At 37.1% G+C, this 20,484-nt stretch overlaps 1 protein-coding gene and 1 pseudogene across 2 annotated transcripts in view; one reads left to right on the top strand and one right to left on the bottom strand.

Moving 5' to 3' along the window:
* Positions 1–20,484, top strand: part of LOC308621028 (L-lactate dehydrogenase C chain-like) — a gene marked incomplete at both ends in the record, with an annotated part of 46,785 nt that overhangs the window by 15,305 nt on the left and 10,996 nt on the right. The window contains 2 exon segments of the mRNA XM_081241087.1: positions 12,424–12,597; positions 14,220–14,337. Coding sequence (XP_081097213.1) covers positions 12,424–12,597; positions 14,220–14,337 — 292 coding nt within the window.
* Positions 18,635–19,320, bottom strand: LOC308621029 (heterogeneous nuclear ribonucleoprotein A/B-like; annotated as a pseudogene). The gene has a single exon. The product of its transcript is annotated as a heterogeneous nuclear ribonucleoprotein A/B-like (transcript).

The following is a 20,484-nucleotide window of genomic DNA, read 5'->3' as shown; positions in this document are numbered from 1 at the left end:
GTGGTATCAGTCGTAAGGTCTCTTTTTTCATTTCTGATTTTATTTGTTTGAGTCTTCTCTCTTTTTTCCTTAGTCTAGTTGTCAATTTTAACTTTTCAAAAAACCAGGTGTTCGTTTCATTAATCTTTTCTATTGTCCTTTTAGTCTCTGTTTAATTTATCTCCACTCTGATCTTTGTTATTTCCTTCCTTCTGCTAACTTTGGACTTGGTTTGTTCTTCTATTACTGGCTCCTTGAGGTTGTTTATTTGAGGTCTTTCTTTTTTCTTAATGTAGGCATTTAATGCTGTATAGACTTCCCTCTCTAAGAACTGCTCTTGCTTCATCCCATAAGTTTTCATATGTTGTGTTTCCATTTTCATTTGTTTCAAGATATTTTTAATTTTCCCTTTTGATTTCTTCTTTGACTCTTTGGTTGTTCAGGCGTGTGTTGTTTAATTTCCATATATTTTTGAATTTTCCAGTTTCCCTCCTGTTAATTTCTAGTTTTATAACATTGTGTTTGGAAAAGATACTTGGTATGATTTTAATCTTTTAAAATTTGCTAAATTATTTTGGACCTGTCATATTATCTATCCTGGAGAATGTTCCACATGCATTCGAGAAGAATGTATATTCTGCTGCTGTTGGACAGAATGTTCTGTATGTCTGTTGGTCCATTTGGGCTAAAGTATAGTTCAAGTCCAACATTTCCTTATTGGTTTTCTGTCTGGATGATCTATCTGCTGTTGAAAGTGGTGGTATTGAAGTCCCCTGCTATTATTTTATTGTCTATTTCTCCCTGCAGGTCCATTAGTATTTGCTTAATATATTTAACTGCTCTGATGTTGGGTGCATGTCCTGATAATGATACAAAGATCTTATTTGTTTCTTTAACAGTTGTTGGCTTAAAGTCTATTTTGTCTGATACAAGTATAGCTACCCCTGCTCTCTTTTGGTTTCCACCTGCAGGGGATATCCTTATTTTCATCCCTTCACTTTGAGCCTATGTATGTCACTAAAGCTAAAGTGGGTCTCTTGTAAGCAGCATATAGTTGGGTAGTGTTTTCTTCATCCATGCAGCCACTCTGCCTTTTGACTGGAGAATTCAATCCACTTACATTAATTAAAGTAATTATTGGTAGTTACTTACTATAGGTAAAGACTTAACTAATGACATTTTATTAACTGTTTTATGGCTATTTTGTTGTTCCCTTGTTCTTTTCTTCCTCTCTTGCTGCCTTCCTGTGTGAATTGATGACTTTCTTTAGTGGTATGCTTTGATTACCTTCTTTTTATCTTTTGTGTATATGCTTTTCACTTTGTAGTTACCATAAGGCATACATAAAACATCTAATAGACATAACCATCTATTTTATGCTGATAACAACATCTTTGATTGCATAAAAAAACTTTATCCTTTTACTCCCCCCTTTTATGTTTTTGATGTCACAATTTACCTCCTTTTATATTGTATATTCATTAACAAATTATTTTATTACTTTTGTCCTTTGACTTTTTTATTACAGTTAAGTGGCTAATATACTATGATATTACAGTAGTAGAGTATTCTGAATTTGACTATACGTTTACCTTTACCCAGTGTGTTGTGTATTTTCTTGTTACTAATTAGCATCCTTCATTAACTATAATAATTTTATAATTTATAATTATAATAATTAGCTTGAGGAATTCCTTTCATTATTCTTTGTAAGGCAGATCTAGTGGTGATAAACTCCCTCAGTTTTTGTTTGTCTGGGAAAGATGTTATCTTTTCTAACCTTTCTGAACAACGATTTTGCTGAGTAGAGTTTTCTTGGTTGGCAGTTTTTTGTTTAAGCACTTTGAATATATCATCCCGCTCTCTCCTGGCCCGAAAGATTTCTCTGAGAAATCCACTGAAGTTTTATGGGGGTTCTCTTGTAAGTTATAAGCTTCTTTTCTCTTGCTGATTTTAAGATTCTCTCTTTGTCTTTGATTTTCAACAGTTTTATTGTAATGTCTCTTTTTAAAAATTAATTAAATTAATTCTTTTTTGGCTGTGTTGGGTCTTCGTTGCTGCACACGGGGTTTCTCTAGTTGCGGCGAGCAGGGGCTACTCTTTGTTGTGGTGCATTGGCTTCTCATTGCGGTGGCTTCTCTAGTTGCAGAGCATGGGCTGTAGGTGGGCGGGCTTCAGTAGTTGTGGCACGCAGGCTCAGTAGTTGTGGCTCATGGGCTTTAGAGCGCAGGCTCAGTAGTTGTGGCACACGGGCTTAGTTGCTCCACGGCATGTGGGATCTTCCTGGACCAGGGCTCGAACCCATGTCCCCTGCATTGGCAGGCGGATTCTTAGCCACTCTGCCACCAGGGAAGTCCTGTAATGTCTCTTGAAGATGTCTTTCAGTTGAATTTGTTTGCTGACCTATGAGCTTCATGAACTTGGATACCCACATTTCTCCCCAGATTTCAGAAGTTCTCAACCATTATTTATTTATATAAACTTTCTATTCCTTCTTCCTCTCTTCTCCTGGGTCTCCAATAATTTGAAGATTTTTTTCTTTTGGTGGAATTTCATAAATCACATAAGCTGTCCTCACTCTTTTGTTTTCCTCTGACTAGATAATTTCAAATGCCCTGTCTTCTAAGTCACAGATTCTTTCTTCCAGTGATCCATTCTGCTGTTGATGCTCTCTATTGCAGTTTTCATTTCTTCAGCTCTAGAATTTAATTCTTTTTTATGATTTCTCTTTGTTAAGTTTCTCATTTTGTTCATGAATTGTGTTCCTGATTTCATTGTATTGTCTTTCTCGGTTTTCCTGTAGCTCATTCAGCTCTCTTAAAACAGCTATTTTGAATTCTTGAATATACTGTAGATCTCCATGTCTTTGGGGTTGATTACTAGAAGATTATTTTGATCTTTTGGTAGTGTTATGTTTCCTTGATTTCTCACATTCCTTGAAGTTTTGTGTTGCCATCTTTGCATTTGAAATAGCTGTCATCTCTATTTTTTACCCACTGATTTCAGGAGAGAATTCCTCTGTCAGCTCTACTAGGGATTCTGAGGCTTTCTCAGACCTTTTATGTGTATGCCTACTCCATGCTTCTTACTCCCTGTGTGGCAGAATTCTTAAGCCTGTATGCCTTCTCTTGACCCTCAGTTCAGTAGGCCAGGTGCTGACAGCCTCCCAAGGAGGCTTTCCCAAGGACATTGCTTTCCCAAGGACATAGATAAAGGTGAAGTTTGTGGTCTGTTCCTGACCCACAGATTTGGGCTGTGCTCACTAGCCATGTGCCAAAGCTTGCTCTTGCTACCATTGGGAGCACACACAGGAAGCCAGCCACAGGTTGGGGATATGTGTGGGTGAGGTGCGTGGAGAGCTAGGAGTGCCTGTGGGTTACCTGGGGAGAATCCATAGACAAGGCATCCCCAGTGGTTTATGAGCGGGTCTTCTTGATGGAGTCCACAGTGCAGTTAGTAAGATCCATGTCACATTAACGGTCTGTGAGGGTCCTACTTGCCACTGTCCCAGCCTCTTCCAGTCTTCCAGTCATGTAACTCAACATGCAGTACTCAAGATGGGGTGAGAGAGAAATGGGTCTCTTTGCCAGTGATCCACACATCTAGGGAAGCTGGATGCTCACTAACATGCTCTCACTTCCCCCTGTGGAAGAAATCATGGGCTAAGAAGATCTCTCTTGGCCCTGAGCTTTGCCATCTGGGGGAAGGAGTGTTGCAGGTTAAGGTAAACTGTTCCTTTTACTATGCATCCAAATTCATATATTTTTTTTTGCTCCAGTGGTGTCCTAGAACTACTCTGTTGGAAACCTGGGCTTCCACAAAGGCTATCTTGTCTGTGGTTGATTATCTAAGACATTGTTCTCCAGGGGCTACTGGACTGCAACTGAAAGGGGCTGGGGACATATGGGCCATTTGTAGGATCCACAGCCAGGACTGAGGTCTGTATACCTATTACATGACTCACGGTTAGGCCAGTCTCCTCCGGGGTCCCTTGGTGTATGGTGCTAGATTCCACAGCTTCCATAAAGGTACTTTTGTCCATAGGTGAATGCCAAATTGTTGTTGAGGGGGGGTTATGAGTGAGGTAGGTCTTATTGGGCCATTTTGCAGCCGTCACTCCACAATGAGTTTTGATAGATGTAATCACCCATGAAACCACTACCATAATCAAGATAAGAACATCTCCATTATCTCTTAAAGTTTTCTTGTGCTCCTTTGCACTCCATCCCTTGTTCCACCTCTGGCCCCCTTTTCTGTGGTATTTCAAATGAATGGAATCATACTGAATCTTTTCTGCCTGGCTTCTCTTACACAGCATGATTTTTTCAAAATTCATCCATATTGTTGGGAGTATCAGTGATTTGTTCCTTTTTATGGATGAAGAGTGATTGATTATTCTTTTGTTTATGCATTTTAAATACTTTTTTTGCTTATCCATTCACCAATTGCAGATATTTAGGTTATTTCTAGCTTTTGAGTATTATGAATAAAGCTGCTGTAAACATTTGTGAACAAGTGTTTGCATGGATATATATCATTATTTCTTTGAGTAAATGCCTGGGAGCAAAATAGATGGGTTATATGGTAGATATATATTTAACTCTATTAGAAGCTGCCAAACAGATTTTCAAAGTGGTTGTTCCATTTTACATTCCTATTAGCACTGCAAGAGAGTTCTAGTTGCTCCACATTCTTGTCAACATTTGGTATTGTTAGTCTTTTCAATTTTAGCCATTCCAATATCATTATGGTTTTAATTTGTATTGCCTTGATAATTAAAGATGTTGAGAATCTTTTCATGTGTTCATTGAATATTAGTATGTTTTCTTTTGTGAAGGGTCTCTTCAAATATTTTGCCCATGTTTAAAATTAGATCTTTTTTTTTTTTTTGCGGTACGCGGGCCTCTCACTGCTGTGGCCTCTCCCATTGCGGAGCACAGGCTTCGGACACGCAGGCTCAGTGGCCATGGCTCACAGGCCCAGCCGCTCCGCGGCATGTGGGATCTTCCTGGACCGGGGCACGAACCCGTGTCCCCTGCATCGGCAGGCGGACTCTCAACCACTGCGGCACCAGGGAAGCCCCTAAAACTTAGATCTTTTGTCTTTTAATTATTAAATTATAGGAGTTCTTTATATATACTGAATACAGGTCTCTTTGTCAGATATTAAGTATCACATATAGGTTCTCTCCGTCTGTGGCTTGCCTTTTTGTGTTCTTAATGTTAATGATATCTTTCAATGAGTAAAGTTTTTAATTTTGGTGAAGTCTAGTTTATCAATTTCTTATTTGTGTTTTATGCTCTTTTGACTCCTAGTTAAGAAACCTTTGCCTACCCTAAGTCTGAAGATGTTTTCCTGTATGTTTGATAGTTTTATCTTTTATATTTAGGATGATGATTCATTTTCATATAAATTTTAGTGTTTAATGTAAAGTAAGTGTTGATATTCATTTTTTTCAATGGTGATATCCAGTTTTCACAACATTTGTTGAAAATACTTTTTTTGCATCTGAATTGCTGTGACAACTTTGTTGAAAATTATCATATATGTGGGTCTACTTCTGGATTCCTTATTTTCTACATTGATTTCCATATATATTTTGTTATTGCACATCATCTTGATTACACTAACTCTTTAAATTAGTATAAATTCTCTTTGTTCTTCTTTTCTAAACTTACTTTGGATATTATGTGTTGTTTGCATTTTAACATAAATTTTAGAATTAGCGTATCAATTTCTATACAAACACATGCTGGCTGTAGATAAATTTGAAGAGATTGGTATCTTAACACTACCGAGTCTTCCAAACCATGAATGTGGCATATCTCTTCATTTATTTAAGTCTTCTTTATTTTCTTTTAGCAGTGTTTTGTAGTGTTCAGGTTTAGGTCTTACACAATTTTTTTGCGGTACATGGGCCTCTCACTGTTGTGGCCTCTCCCGTTGCGGAGCACAGGCTCAGCGGCCATGGCTAACAGGCCCAGCTGCTCCGCGGCATGTGGGATCTTCCCGGACTGGGGCATGAACCCGTGTCCCTTGCATCAGCAGGCTGACTCTCAACCACTGCACCACCAGGGAAGCCTGGTCTTACACAAATTTTGTTGAATTATCCTTAAATATTTCATATTTTCGATGCTATTATAAAAGGAGTTGTCTTAACATTTCATTCTCTAATTGTTTAATTGCTAGCATATAGAAATACTATTTTTTTATATATTGACCTTGTATCTTGAAACATTGCTAAATTCACTTATTAATTCTAGTAATTCTCTTTATATTCTTAGGATATTCTCTGTACGTTATCGTGTCATCTTCAAACCATTTACTGGTTTTAATTCTTTTACTTCTTCCTTCCCAATTTGAAGATCTTTTTATTTTCTTGCCTCATTTCACTGGTTAGGACTTCCAGTACAGTGATGAATATTGGTAATGAGGAGAGGTAAATCTGTATGACCCTGGAAACTCATTTCCTCCTTCCTTTTGGTAGCTTAATAGCTGGATCAGCTGAACTGAGCCAGCCTGTGGAGGGACAGCAAGGCCTTAAGCTGTTGTCAGCATTCCTGGCATGCATGGTTCTTTTTTTTTTTTAAAGATTAAAAAAAATTATTTATTGGGCTTCCCTGGTGGCGCAGTGGTTGAGAGTCTGCCTGCTGATGCAGGGGATGCAGGTTCGTGCCCCAGTCCGGGAAGATCCCACATGCCACGGAGTGGCTGGGCCCATGAGCCATGGCCACTGAGCCTGCGCATCTGGAGCCTGTGCTCTGCAATGGGAGAGGCTACAACAGTGAGCAAAACAAACAAACAAAAAACAAACAAACAAAAAAAAATGTATTTATTTTGGCTGCATTGGGTCTTCATTGCTGCGCGTGGGCTCTCTCTAGTTGCGGCGAGCAGGGACTACTCTTTTTTTTTTTTTTTTTTTTTTTTTGCGGTATGCGGGCCTCTCACTGTTGTGGCCTCTCCCATTGTGGAGCACAGGCTCCGGACGCGCAGGCTCAGAGGCCATGGCTCACGGGCCCAGCCGCTCCGTGGCATGTGGGATCTTCCCAGACCAGGGCACGAACCCGTGTCCCCTGCATCGGCAGGCGGACTCTCAACCACTGCGCCACCAGGGAAGCCCAGGGACTACTCTTCGTTGCAGCGCACGGGCTTCTCACTGCAGTGGCTTCTCTTGTTGCGGAGCACAGGCTCTGGGCTGCGTGGGCTTCAGTAGTTGTGGCTTGCGGGCTCTAGAACGCAGGGTCAGTAGTTGTGGCCCACAGGCTTAGGTGCTCTGCGGCCTGTGGGATCTTCCCGGACCAGGGCTCGAACCCATGTCCCCTGCATTGGCAGGCGGATTCTTAACCACTGTGCCACCAGGGAAGTCCCGGCATGCATGGTTCTTTTCAGGGACTTTGGTATGTAGACCTTGGCCCTGGAAATGCATACTTCTTACCGTTGTTCCTGAATCCAGCTATCCCTTGATAAATTTTTTGTTACTTAAGGAAACTAGGGGTTTCCATTCCCTCCAAAGCTAACATATAAATGTGTAACATAGTGAGGTGGTGGGGCTCACTTTTCTCTTGTAGGAGTTTCAAGAGAACGTCCTGCTTGCCAGCCAAAGGAGGCTTCTCTTCCCTTGGCAATTTTGTATAGAGAAGATCTCTGCCTAACCTATACTGTGGAATAAAGAGAATTCAGTGTACAGATTGTGGTTCCCTACTTCTCTCCTTCTAAGATTTTCTTCAGTAAACATTGCTTATATCTATAGCCTCTGGTGTTAGTGGTATTTGTGCATGTCACCTTTGCACAACAAGTGTTGACAGTGGACATACTTGCCTAGTTCCTTATCTTATAGGGACTCTATTCAGTCTTTTATCATTGAGTTTGATGTTTAATGTGGGGTTTTCATTAAATTTTCTTCTCTTCATAGTTTCAGAAGGTTTTTTTAAAATCATGAATGGGTGTTGAATTTTGTCAAATGCTTTTTTCCCCAGCATCTATTGACCTTTTTACCATTATATAATGTCTTTCTTTGTCTCTAGTAAAAATTTTTGAGTGAAAGTCTATTTTTTTATTGTGGGAAAATATACATAAGTTTACCATTTTAACCATTTTAAAGTATATTATTTAGTGGCATTAAGTACATTTTATTTTGTGCAACTGCTACAACTGTCTAGTGCCCAGATTTTATATCACTTAAAATGGAAACCCTGTACCCATTAAGCAGTCACTTCCCATTTCCCCTCTCTCCATACCCAGGAAACCACTAATTTGCTTTCTGTGTCTATGGATTTGCCTAGTCTGGGTATTTAATATAGATGGGATCATACAACATGTGTCCTTTTGTCTTTGTCTTCTTTCACTTAGTAATGTTTTTAGAGTTCATCCATGTTTCAGCATGCATCAGTACTTCATTCCTTTTTATGACTGAATAATATTCTACTGTATAGCTATACCACAATGTATTTATTTATTCGTCACTTGATGGACATTTGAGTTGTTTCTACCTTTTAGCTATTGTGAATAGTGCTACTATTCACGTACAAACTTTTATTTGAACACTTGTTTTCAGCTCTTTTGGGTATATACCTACGGGTAGAAATATTGGGTCATACGGTAATTCTATGTTTACTTAGTGAGTAACTGCCAAACTGTTTTCCATAGTGGCTGTACTTACATTCCCACCAACAATTTATAAATGTTCCAGTTCTCCATATCCCCATCAACACTTGTAAACTTTCTCTATTTTTTTTATTTTAGCTCTCCTAGTGGATGTGAAATGGTATCTCATTGTGGTTTTGATTTACATTTCCCTAGTGCCTAATGACATTGAGCATCTTTTCAATGCTTGTTAGCCATTTGTACATCTTCTTTGGGGAAATATCTATTTGAGTTCTTTGCTCATTTTGAAATTGCATTGTTTGTCTTTTGGTTGTTGAGTAATAAGAATTCTTTATATAATCTGGATACAAGACTCTTAGCGGATATCTGATTTACAAATATATTCCCCTATTCTGTGGGCTGCCTTTTCACTCTCTTGATAGTATATTTTGATGCACAAAAATGTTTAATTTTGATGAAGTCTAGTTTAATTATTTTTCCTTTTAGTGTCATACCCAAGAAATTATTACCAAATCCAAAGTTATAAAGATTTACTCTATATTTCCAGCTCTTATTTAGGTCTTTGATCCATTTTGAATTAACTTTGTATGTGGTGTGAGGTAAGGATCAAGCTTCATTCTTTTGCATGTGGATCCAGTTGTCCCAAAATTTGTTGGAGAGATTATTTTTTCCCCATGGAATTGTCTTAGCACCCTTGCTAAAATCAGTTGACCATAGGTAAATGGGTTTATTTCTGGACTCTCAGTTCTGTTCCATTGATTGATATGTCCATCCTTATACCAGTAGCATACTGTGTTGATTACTGTAGCTCTGTAGTAAGTTTTGAAATCAGGAAGTGTGAGTCCTTTAGCTTTGCTTTTCCTTTTCAAGATTGTTTTCACTCTTTAGGGACCTTTGTGAATTCATATGCATTTTAGGATTGGCTTTTTCATTTTTTCATAAAAGGCCATTGGAATTTTAATAGGGATTGAGCTGAGACTGTAAATTGATTTGGGGAGTATTGCTACCTTAACAGTAGTAATTTTTCCAGTCCATGAACATGGGATGCGTTTCCATTTATTTATTTCCTCTTTAATTTTTTTCAGCAATGTTTTATAGTTTTCAGTGTATAAGTCTTGTACTTCCTTCATTAAATTTATTCCTAAGTACTTTATTATTTTTGACTCTATACTGAAAATTGAATTGTTTTCTTATTTTCCTTCTTTGATCGTTCATTGCTGGTGTATAGAAATACAACTGATTTTTGAGTGTTGATATTGTATCCTGCAACTTTACTGAATTTATTTATTAGCTCTAATAGGTTTTTTTGGTGTGTGTGTGTTTGTGGATTCTTTAGGATTTCCATATATAGGATTATGTCACCTGCAGATAGAGATAGTTTTACTTCTTCATTTCCAATATGGATGCCTTTTATCTCTTTTTTTTTCTTTTTCTTGACTAATTATAAGTGGCTCACTTTAGATTTAAAGACACAAAATCTACAGACAGTAAATGCTGGAGAGGGTGTGGAGAAAAGGGAACCCTCCTACACTGTTGGTGGGAATGTAAATTGGTACAGCCACTATGGAGAACAGTAGGGAGGTTCCTTAAAATACTAAAAATAGAAATACCATATGACCTAGCAATCCACTCTTGTGCATATACCCAGAGAAAACCGTAATTCGAAAAGATACATGCACCCCAGTGTTCACTGCAGGACTATTTACAATAGCCAGGACATGGAAGCAACCTAAACGTCCATCAACAGAGGAATGAATTAAGAAGATGTGGTATGTATACACAATGGAATATTACTCAGCCATAAAAAGAACAAAATAATGCCATTTGCAGCAACATGGGTGGACCTAGAGATTGTCATACTGAATGAAGTAAGTCAGACACAGAAAAACAAATATCATATGGCTTATATGTGGAATCTAAAAAAAAAAAAGAGTACAAATGAACTTATTTACAAAACAGAAGTAAAGTCATGGATGTAGAAAACAAACTTATGGTTACCAGGGTATAAGGGGAGGAGAGGGATAAATTGGGAGACTGGGATTGACATATACACACTGCTATATATTAAATAGATAACTAATAAGAACCTGCTGTATAGCACAAGGAACTCTACTCAGTACTCTGTAATGGACTATATGGGAAAAGAATCTAAAAAAAAAAAAAACAAGAGTGGGTATATGTATATGTATAACTGATTCACTTTGCTGTATGCCTGAAACTAACACAACATTGTAAATCAACTCTGTACTCCAATAAAAATTGAAAAAAAAGAGAAAAAAAATAAAGGCACAAATAAGCTGAAAGTAAAAGGATAGAAAAAGATATTTCATACAAACAGGAACTAAAAGAGAGCTGGAGTGGCTATACTGATATCACAGAAATTAGACTTTAACACAAAAATTATTGCTGGAGACAAAGAAGAATATTATATAATGATAAAGGGGCTAATAATGCAGAAAAAACATTAAAGAAAATTCTATACTGTATTATGATTTTGAAAAATAATCTCTTAGTAAACTTATGAATAAAAGGAAATTTCTTCAACCTCATAAAAGATATTTATGAAAAACCCACAGCGCGGCTTATACTCAGTGGTGAAAGAGTAAATGGTTTTCCTCCTAAGACCAGGAACGAGGCAGTGAGGCTTCCTTTCACCACTTCTGTTCAACATCATGCTAGAAATTCTAGCCAGAGTAATTGAATAAAGATTTAGCAAATACTTTACATCAGCTGTTCTAACTATGTTTAAAGAACTAAAGCAAACAAAGTCTAAAGAACAAAAGGAAATATAAGACCGATGTCTCACCAAATAGTGAATATTAATAGATAAAAATTATTTTTAAAAAACTGAATATAAATTCTGAGGTTAAAAACTTAACTGAAGTGAAAATTAACTGGAGGGGCAAAACAGCAGATTGAGAAGGCAGAAGAAAGAATCAGTGGACTTGAAGGTAGGATAGTTGTTCAATGTCTGGGCTTACTCAGGGACAGTTTCTATTGATTGCTTTTTTTCCTTTGTATGATCCATATTTCCTTATTTTGTTTAATGCCTCATAATTATTTTGTTGAAAACTGGACATTAAAAATGTATAGCAAGAAAACTCTGTAAGTCAAATTCTTCCCTCCCAGGGTTTGCTTTGCTGATGCTTGTAGTTTGTTTGTTTCATGACTTTTATGAATTAATTCTGTCGTCTGTATTCTTTATTATACATGAACACAGAAGCCTTTGTTCTATTTGTTTAGTTGTCAGCCAGTGATTGGACAGAACTTTCCTTAAATATTTGGAACCAAAAGATACCTCCCAGTCTTTGCTGGAAGGCTCTGTGTGCAAGTTGGGGCATGCCTTCAACACTTAGCCAGGCAGTTTATAACCGTGCCTTAGCCTTCACTTCCTGCTTTCACAGAGCCTCATGGTTAGACAGAGCTAAAGTTTAGGATCTTCTCATGTTTTTCCTGAGCATGCACTCACCTGCATATAGCCCTGAGCCTGCATGTGGCCTTATTCTAGGTAGGAGATTCTGATAGTTTAGATGAGGCTGTGGTGATGGAGAGGAAAAATCTAGGTGATCTTAAAGAGGTATAATTCACCAATTATTAAGTATACAGATAGGCACATAAGTTATTTCAAAAAAGAATCTTTTGTTTTAAAATTCTGATGGTGAATAATCTTTTAAAAATGCATCTGAGAGATTATCTTTTTTCTTTGTTGATTTGCTTCATTTTGAACTCTGTAATGAATCTGTATTTGATTCTAAGACAATTGGTCTATCTATTCAAAAAATCAAATTGTAAAAGGAAGTTACTATGAATCTTTTTCTAACAAGAAATTTTTCTTCCTAGTGGATATTTTGACATACGTTGTCTGGAAGATAAGTGGCTTACCTGCAACTCATGTAATTGGAAGTGGTTGTAATCTAGACTCTGCCCGTTTTCGTTACCTAATTGGAGAGAAGTTGGGTGTACATCCCACAAGCTGCCATGGTTGGATTATTGGAGAACATGGTGATTCAAGTGGTAAGTGTAAACTCATTATCATTATACAATCACACTCCTTATCTTTAATAATGCATTTTTTCTTGAATATAGCTGTGCAGCACTTATTTTTTTTGGCATATTACTAACTTTTTCTATTCCTTTACTTTCAGTCTTTTGTGTCATTGATTTAGCTACCTCTCATAAAATAGCGCATAGAGCATATAGCTATTTTAAAAGTCAATGAGTGTTTATTTTGTCTGGAGCAGTTTCATTGTCATTTTAAAAACAGAGTTACTAAGATATAAAACAATCCCATAAACTTTACCCATTTAAAGTGTATAATTCACTGGCTTTTTATTCAGAGTTGTGCAACTATCACCACAATCTAATTGTAGAAAATTTTCATCACCTCAAAAAACTCCCACTCCTGCGCTCACCCCCACTCTAGCCCCAGGCAACTATTAATCTACTTTCTGACTCTATAGATTTGTTTTTCCCTGACTTTTCATAGAAATAAAATTGCTTAATATGTGATTTAAGCTATTACTTAGGTCACACGAACCATTTTCTTTTCTTAACTTAAACATTTAATCTCTTCTACACAATTAGAACTTTATACTTACAGTGTTCTCTAATTATGTCATATGTGTAAGTCTTCTTTCCATAATGCCAATAGACCTGTTGAGAATAGGCACCATTTGTTCATTTATTCAATCATCCATTTGTTGATTCAAAACATTTAATGAGCCCTTCTCTTTTCTTTATACTTCAAGCGTCGTAGTATAATAAATACTTTTGATTTGACTTAAACAAATATTTCTTTGACTAGTGCCTTAATTTGACCCTGTTGGCATGTGTTATTTATTGTCTTAGTTCTTCCTCCTGAAAATTATTAAAAGTAATTTTGCGGGCTTCCCTGGTGACGCAGTGGTTAAGAATCCGCCTGCCAATGCAGGGGACATGGGTTCGAGCCCTGGTCCGGGAAGATCCCACATGCCGCGGAGCAACTAAGCCCATGCACTGCAACTACTAAGCCTGCGCTCTAGAGCTTGTGAGCCACAACTACTGAGCCCACGTGCCACAACTACTGAAGCCCGTGTGCCTAGAGCCCGTGTTTCACAGCAAGAGAAGCCACCACAGTGAGAAGCCTGCACACCGCAACGAAGAGTAGCCCCCGCTCACTGCAACTAGAGAAAGCCCGCGTGCAGCAACGAAGACCCAGCACAGCCAAAGATAAATAAATAAATAAATAAATTTATATTAAAAAAAAGTTATTTTGCCAGATATGTTTTAATTTCTCCCATTTAGTATTCCATGATTTTATTTTTAAAAAACCATATATGGTTTAATAGTATGGTATTAATTTATTGCTGTTTTCCCTCTTACAATATTTTATCATTTCTTATAGATTATTTTTTGTGGATTCTATATTTGTATTTTGCTTAAAATGCCTCCTTATTACACAATTACAAGTAAATTCTACATATTTTATAATACTTTATAATTTTATTTTTTACATTTACCTCTTTTGTCTATTTGAAACTTATTTTTATATATGGCGTAAGGTAGTAACCTAACTTTATTCTTAAAAAACCCACTGAACTTAAACAACTGATGCAGTACTGGGAAGAAGAGCTCCTTCTGGGATTTATTTCTTTCAGTGCCCTTATGGAGTGGAGTAAACGTTGCTGGTGTTGCTCTGAAGACTCTAGACCCTAAGTTAGGAACTGATTCAGACAAGGACCAGTGGAAAAATATCCATAAACAAGTTGTTGGAAGGTAACATTAGTCATTCACTTTCTTAGTGCCTTAATAATCAATTGTAAGAACAAATTTTGCAGACAAAAAGTATAAAAGTTGATCTTTGCTTTTTGTGAGATAAATAACATTCTGAAAATCCCCAAATTCAGATCTACATAATGCATAGCTTTCTTCTGGGGGGCATTTTTCAAATACAAAAATATACTTCTCACTTCATAAGAACTCATGTGTGTTTGAGAACAATATAGCATAGTGATTAGGAGCATGGACTTTGGAACCATGTTGCCCAGGTTTTTTCAAACCTGGCTTCACCATTTATTAGTGGTGTGATATTGGGAGGTTATTTAAAATATTGAAAGCTCAGTTTCCTCATATTTTAAAATGAGGATAGTAATAGAGCCAACCTTAGAGGGCTATTATGAAGAGTAAGTGACTTAGTACGTGTAGAATGCTTAGAATGGTACCTAGAACTGATTAAGTTCAAAAGACTTGATGAAAAGAAACATGAAACTAACGCAGATGATCAGAAGTTAACTAACTAGGTTTACTTATAAATGAAGTGTCTGACTCTGTACACATCCCCTGAATAGCATACGTGATTCTCCTTCATGCTTTAACCAAGATACATATTAGTAAAATTATAGAACTTAGAAATCACTTTTGGATGTTCAAAACTGGAATATTAAATCTATAAAAGCTGCCACATGTCTATTGAATGTATATTTATGATAGCAACCCTACAAAAATGTATAAGAATTAGGGCAGAGACTAAAAAAGGCACACAGTATAACAAAAAAGTGATTATGGGTTAGTTTTATTCTCTACATGACTTTTAGTTAAAAAAAATAAATTATATTATTTTCTGATCTTAAAGCACATGACCACTTTAGTGGGTATAGCGTTTCAGTTTGGGAAGATGAAAAAGTTCTGGAGAGGATGGTGGTAATGGTGGTAAAACATTGTTTAAGTACTTAATGCCATTGAACTGTATGCTTAAAATGGTTTAAATGGCAAATTTTACCACAATTATAAAAAATAAAATGAGTATTGTACACGGCTACCAATAGTGGTCTAGAGTTCAGACTGTCAAACTAACAGTACATAATAGACTTTAATCTAGCATTAAGTTTGTCTAGCTTCGTGAAAGGATACTGGACAGAAGACACAGTATGGAATATTAGCATTTACTTCAGGAGGTGTTGCAAACGCTCAGGTGTAGCTTCCAGGCCCCATCACTACTGGGGGCACACTCAGTTGCAAAGGATGAGAGCAGACTACCCCAGCACAGGAAAGCCACTGCCTTTGTTTCCCAGCAGTTTTTAATACAGTTCTTGTCACATAGCCCTCAGGATTTGCATGCTTGTTCCCAGTCTTTTAGTCCTGGTGCAATGCACACATCAAGAGTTACATAATATGCAATGCTGATAACCTTGTTCCATTATGATTACTATTCTACATTTATCTTAAATAATTTATACATAAATAATTTATGTATTTATTTTCTTTTTTCCTATTTCTTTAATTGTGATAAAATACACATAACATAAAATTTACCATCTTAATCATTTTAAGTTTATAGTTCAATGGTATAAAACCCATTCATAATCCTCTGTAACCATACCACCATCCATCTCATAACTCTTCATAATTTAAGACTGAAACTCTGTATCCATGAAACAATCCCTCCCCATTAATCCCTCACCCCAGGCGCTGGCTACCACCTTTCTGCCTTCTGTTTCTATGATTTTGACTACTCTAAGTATATCATGTAAGTGGAATCATACAGTATCTGTCTTTTCGTGGCTAGTTTATTTCACTTAGCATAATGTCCTTAAGGTTCATCCGTGTTGTAGCATATGTCAGAGTTTCCTTTTTAAGCTGAATAATATTCTGTTGTATGTAAATATACCACATATTGCTTATCCATTCGTCTCTTGATGGACTCTTGGGTTGCTTCCATGCTTTAGCTATTGTGAATAATGCTGCTATGAATGTGGGTGTACAGATATCTCTTCAAGATCCTGCTTACAATTATTTTGGGTATATACCCATAAATGGAATTGCTGTATCATGTGGTAATTCTATTTTTAGTTTTTTTGAGGAATCACCATACTGTTTTCCACAGTGGCTATATACCATTTTACATTCCTACCAGTAGTGTACAGGAATTCCATTTTCTCCAAATCCTCACCAACACTTGTTATTTTCTGTTTGATGGTAGTCATCCTAATGGATGTGAGGTAGTATCTCATTGTAGTTTGATTTGCATTTCCCTAATTAGTGATGCTGAGCATTTTGTCATGTGCTAATAGGCCATCTGTATATCTTCTTTGGAGAAATGTCTGTTCAAGTCTTTTGCCCATTTTTGAATTGGGTTGTTTGTTTTGTTGTTATTGTTGTTGTTGTTGAGTTTTAAGAGTCCTGTCTATATTCTGGATATTAATCTCTCATCAGATAATTTACAAATATTTTCTTCCATTCCACAGGTTCTTTTTTTACTCTTTTTATAGTGTCTTTGATGTGCAAAACTTAAAAATTTTCATGAAGTCCATTTGTCTGTTTTTTCTCTTGTTACCTTTTGTGTTCTATCCAAGAAATCATTGCCAAATGTAATGTCGTGAAGCTTTTGCCCTATGTTTTCATGTAAGAGTATCATAGTTTTAGGTCTTACATTCAGATCTTTGATTCATTTTGAATTCATTTTTGTAAATGGTTTTAGGTCAGGGTTCAGTTTTAATTTTTTGCACATGGATATCCAGTTTCCCCAGCACCATTTGTTGAAAAGACTGCCCTTTTCCCATTCAATGGTCTTGGCACACTTTTTGAAAATCAGTTGAATGTCAGATATGTAGGTTTATTTCTGGGCTTTCTATTCTATCCCACTGGGTCTATATGTTTGTCTTGATACCAGTACTATACAGTTTTGATTGCTGTAGCTTTGTAGTAAGTTTGGAAATCAGGAAGTGTGAGTCCTTCAGCTTTCAAGATTGTTTTAGCTCTTTAGAGTCTCTTGAGATTCCATATGAATTTTAGGGTGGGTTTTTCGACTTCTGCAAAAAATATCTTTGGGAATTTGATGGGAATTTCACTGAATCTATAGATGGTTTAGGGTAGTATTAACCTCTTAATAATATTAAGTCTCCAATCCATGAACATAAGATGTTTCCATTTAGTTATGTCTTCTTTAATTTCTTTCAGCAAAGTTTTGTGGTTTTCATTGTACAAGTCTTTCACCTCCTTGGTTAAGTTAATTCCTAAATATTTTATTCTTTTTGATGCTATTGTAAATGGAATTGCTTTCTTAATTTTCTTTTCAGATTGTTCATTGTCATTATATAGAAATGCAGTTTTTTAATGTTGACTTTGTATCCTGCTACTTTACCGAATTCATTTATTAGTTCAGCAGTTTTTGTATGTGTGTGTATAGAATCTTTACGGTTTTCTGCATGTAAGATAATGTTATCTATAAGTAGAGATACTTTTATTTATTCCTTTCCAATTTGAATGCCTTTTATTTCTCTTTCTTACCTAATTGCTCTGGATGGAACTTCCAATACTGTGTTGAATGGAAGTGGCAAAAGTGAGCATCCTTGCCTTATTCCTGACCTTAAAGGAAAAGCTTTTAGTTTTCACCATTGAGTATGACCTTCACTGTGAGTTTTTCATATATGGCTTTTATTATGTTGAGGTAGTTTCCTTCTATTCCTAGTTTCGTGAGTGTTTTTATCATGAAAAGGTGTTGAATTTTGTCAACCGATTTTTATGCATCAGTTGAGACAATAATGTGGTTTCCCTCCTTTATTCTCTTAATGTGGTGTATTACATCAGTGGATTTTGGTATTTTGAACCATCCTTGCATTCCAGGAATAAATCATGGTATATAATCCATTACATACTGTTGAATTTGGTTTGCTAGTGTTTTGTTGAGGATTTTTGCCTCATTGTTCATAAGGGATAATGGTCTCTAGTTTTTTTCTTTTCTTTTCTTTTCTTTTTCCTAAGATACAATTTACTCTTTACAACCAGGGTCCACACGTCCAGGCTGCAGAGCGGCAGCAGGAAGCAGACACTCCAGTCTGGTTCTGGGTAACCTGGTAATAAAAATGAGCCTATAATGCCCCTCTGGCCTCTTGAGACACCACAGACTCTCTGCCTAAAATAACTAGAGCTCTGGAAATACTAAATAGAAGAGTGATTTCCAGGGGGGAGATTTTAAATAAGATGCACATGGGAAAGGCCATAGAAAGTTTGCCAAGTTAAATTTGGTACATAACTGTGTTCATTTGATATCCAAAGTATGTGCGGTCAGTTGGGCACTCCTGCCAAAGCCTTAGTATGGCTTGTAGTTATTCTGATGGCCACCGCATCGCTGGCTTTTCCCATAATTTGTACCACCCTGACTATAGTCGTAGCTGGGGCCTAATAGCCATAAGGTGAGTAGTCATAGCCACCATAGCTAGGTCTGTAGCCCTGGTTCCAATAACTGCCATAGCCCTGATTCCAACTCTGACTCTGACCTCCTCCACTTCCACCACCACCACCGCTGCCTCGGTTCCCTTGGTTGCCACCCCCATGGCCCCCAGAGCCATACTGCTGCTGTTGGTAAACCTCTTTGGGCTGAGCCACCTTGATTTCACACTTACTTCCACTGATGGTATGGAACTTTTTCTCCAGAACTTTCTTCACAGGTTTCTCTTCTTTAAAGGTGATGAAAACAAGCCCTGTTTTTTGTTCGACTTTGGATCCATTGGAAGCTCAGTGGCTTCAATCTCCTCAAATGTGCTGACGTACTCCCTGATCTTCTCCTCAGTGGCTTCAAGATTCAGACCCCCCACAAAAATTTTCTTTACTGGGTCTTTCTTCATGGCCATGGCTTTTTTGGGGTCAATGACATAGCCATCCAGCTTGTGCTCCTTCTGGTCTAGAACCTTCTCCACACTGGCTGCATCTTTGAAGAGGATAAACCCAAACCCTCTTGACCAGCCAGTGTTGGGATCCATTTTTTTTTTTTTTTTTTTTTTTTTTGCGGTACGCGGGCCTCTCACTGTTGTGGCCTCTCCCGTTGCGGAGCACAGGCTCCGGATGCGCAGGCTCAGCGGCCATGGCTCATGGGCCCAGGCACTCCACGGCATGTGGGATCCTCCCGGACCAGGGCACGAACTCGTGTCCCCTGCATCAGCAGGTGGACTCTCAACCACTGTGCCACCAAGGAAGCCCCTCTTGTTTTTTAATGTAAGCATATATGGCTATAAGTTTGCCCTTTAGCACTGCTTTCTCTCTGACCAATAAGTTTTATGTTATGTTTTCATTTTCATTCATCTCTAAGTATTTCCTAATTTCCATTGTGCTTTCTTCTTTGATCCATTAGGTTGTTATAGAGTGTGCTTTTTAATTTCCACATATTTGTGAATTTTCCAGTGTTACTTCTGTTATTGATTTCTAAATTCACCTCGTTGTGTCAGAGAATATACTTTGTATGATGCCTGTCTTTTTAAATCTATTGAGACTTAATTTGTGGCATAACGTGTGGTCTATTCTCGAAAATATCCCATGTGCACTTGAGGAGAATGTAGATGCTTTTATTGTCGGGTAAAGTGTTCTGTTTGTCTGTTAGATCTAGTTGGTCTGTGGTATTGAATTCTCTATTTCCTTACTTACCTTCTGTTTGATTGATCTATCCATTATTGAAAGTTGGGTATTGAAGGCTTCAATTATTATTATAGAACTGTCTATTTCTCCCTTCAGTTTTGTCAGTTTTTGCTTCATGTATTTTGATGGTCTGCTATTAGATGCATACATGTTTATAATTATTGTTTTGTTTTCTTTCATTTTCTTTATTGAACCTCTAATTAGTATGTAATGTCCTTCTTTGCCTATTGTAAACTTTTTTGATTTGAAGTCTATTTTATCTGATGTTAGTATAGCCACCCCTGCTCCCTTTTGGTTACTATTTGCATAAAATATCTTTTTCCATTCTGTCACTTTTAATCTATTTGTGTCTTTGGCTTTAAAGTAAGTTTCATGTTGACAGCATGTACTCATGTTGACAGCATGTACTTGGCTTATGTGTTTTGATCCATTCTGTCAGTCTCTTTTTTTTTGTGGTACGCGGGCCTCTCACTGTTGTGGTCTTTCCCGTTGCGGAGCACAGGCTCCGGATGTGCA

Source organism: Mesoplodon bidens (assembly GCF_964165515.1).
Source record: "Mesoplodon bidens genome assembly, chromosome: 7".
Lineage (NCBI taxonomy): Eukaryota > Metazoa > Chordata > Mammalia > Artiodactyla > Ziphiidae > Mesoplodon > Mesoplodon bidens.
This window is presented reverse-complemented; position numbering and strand designations above follow the sequence as displayed.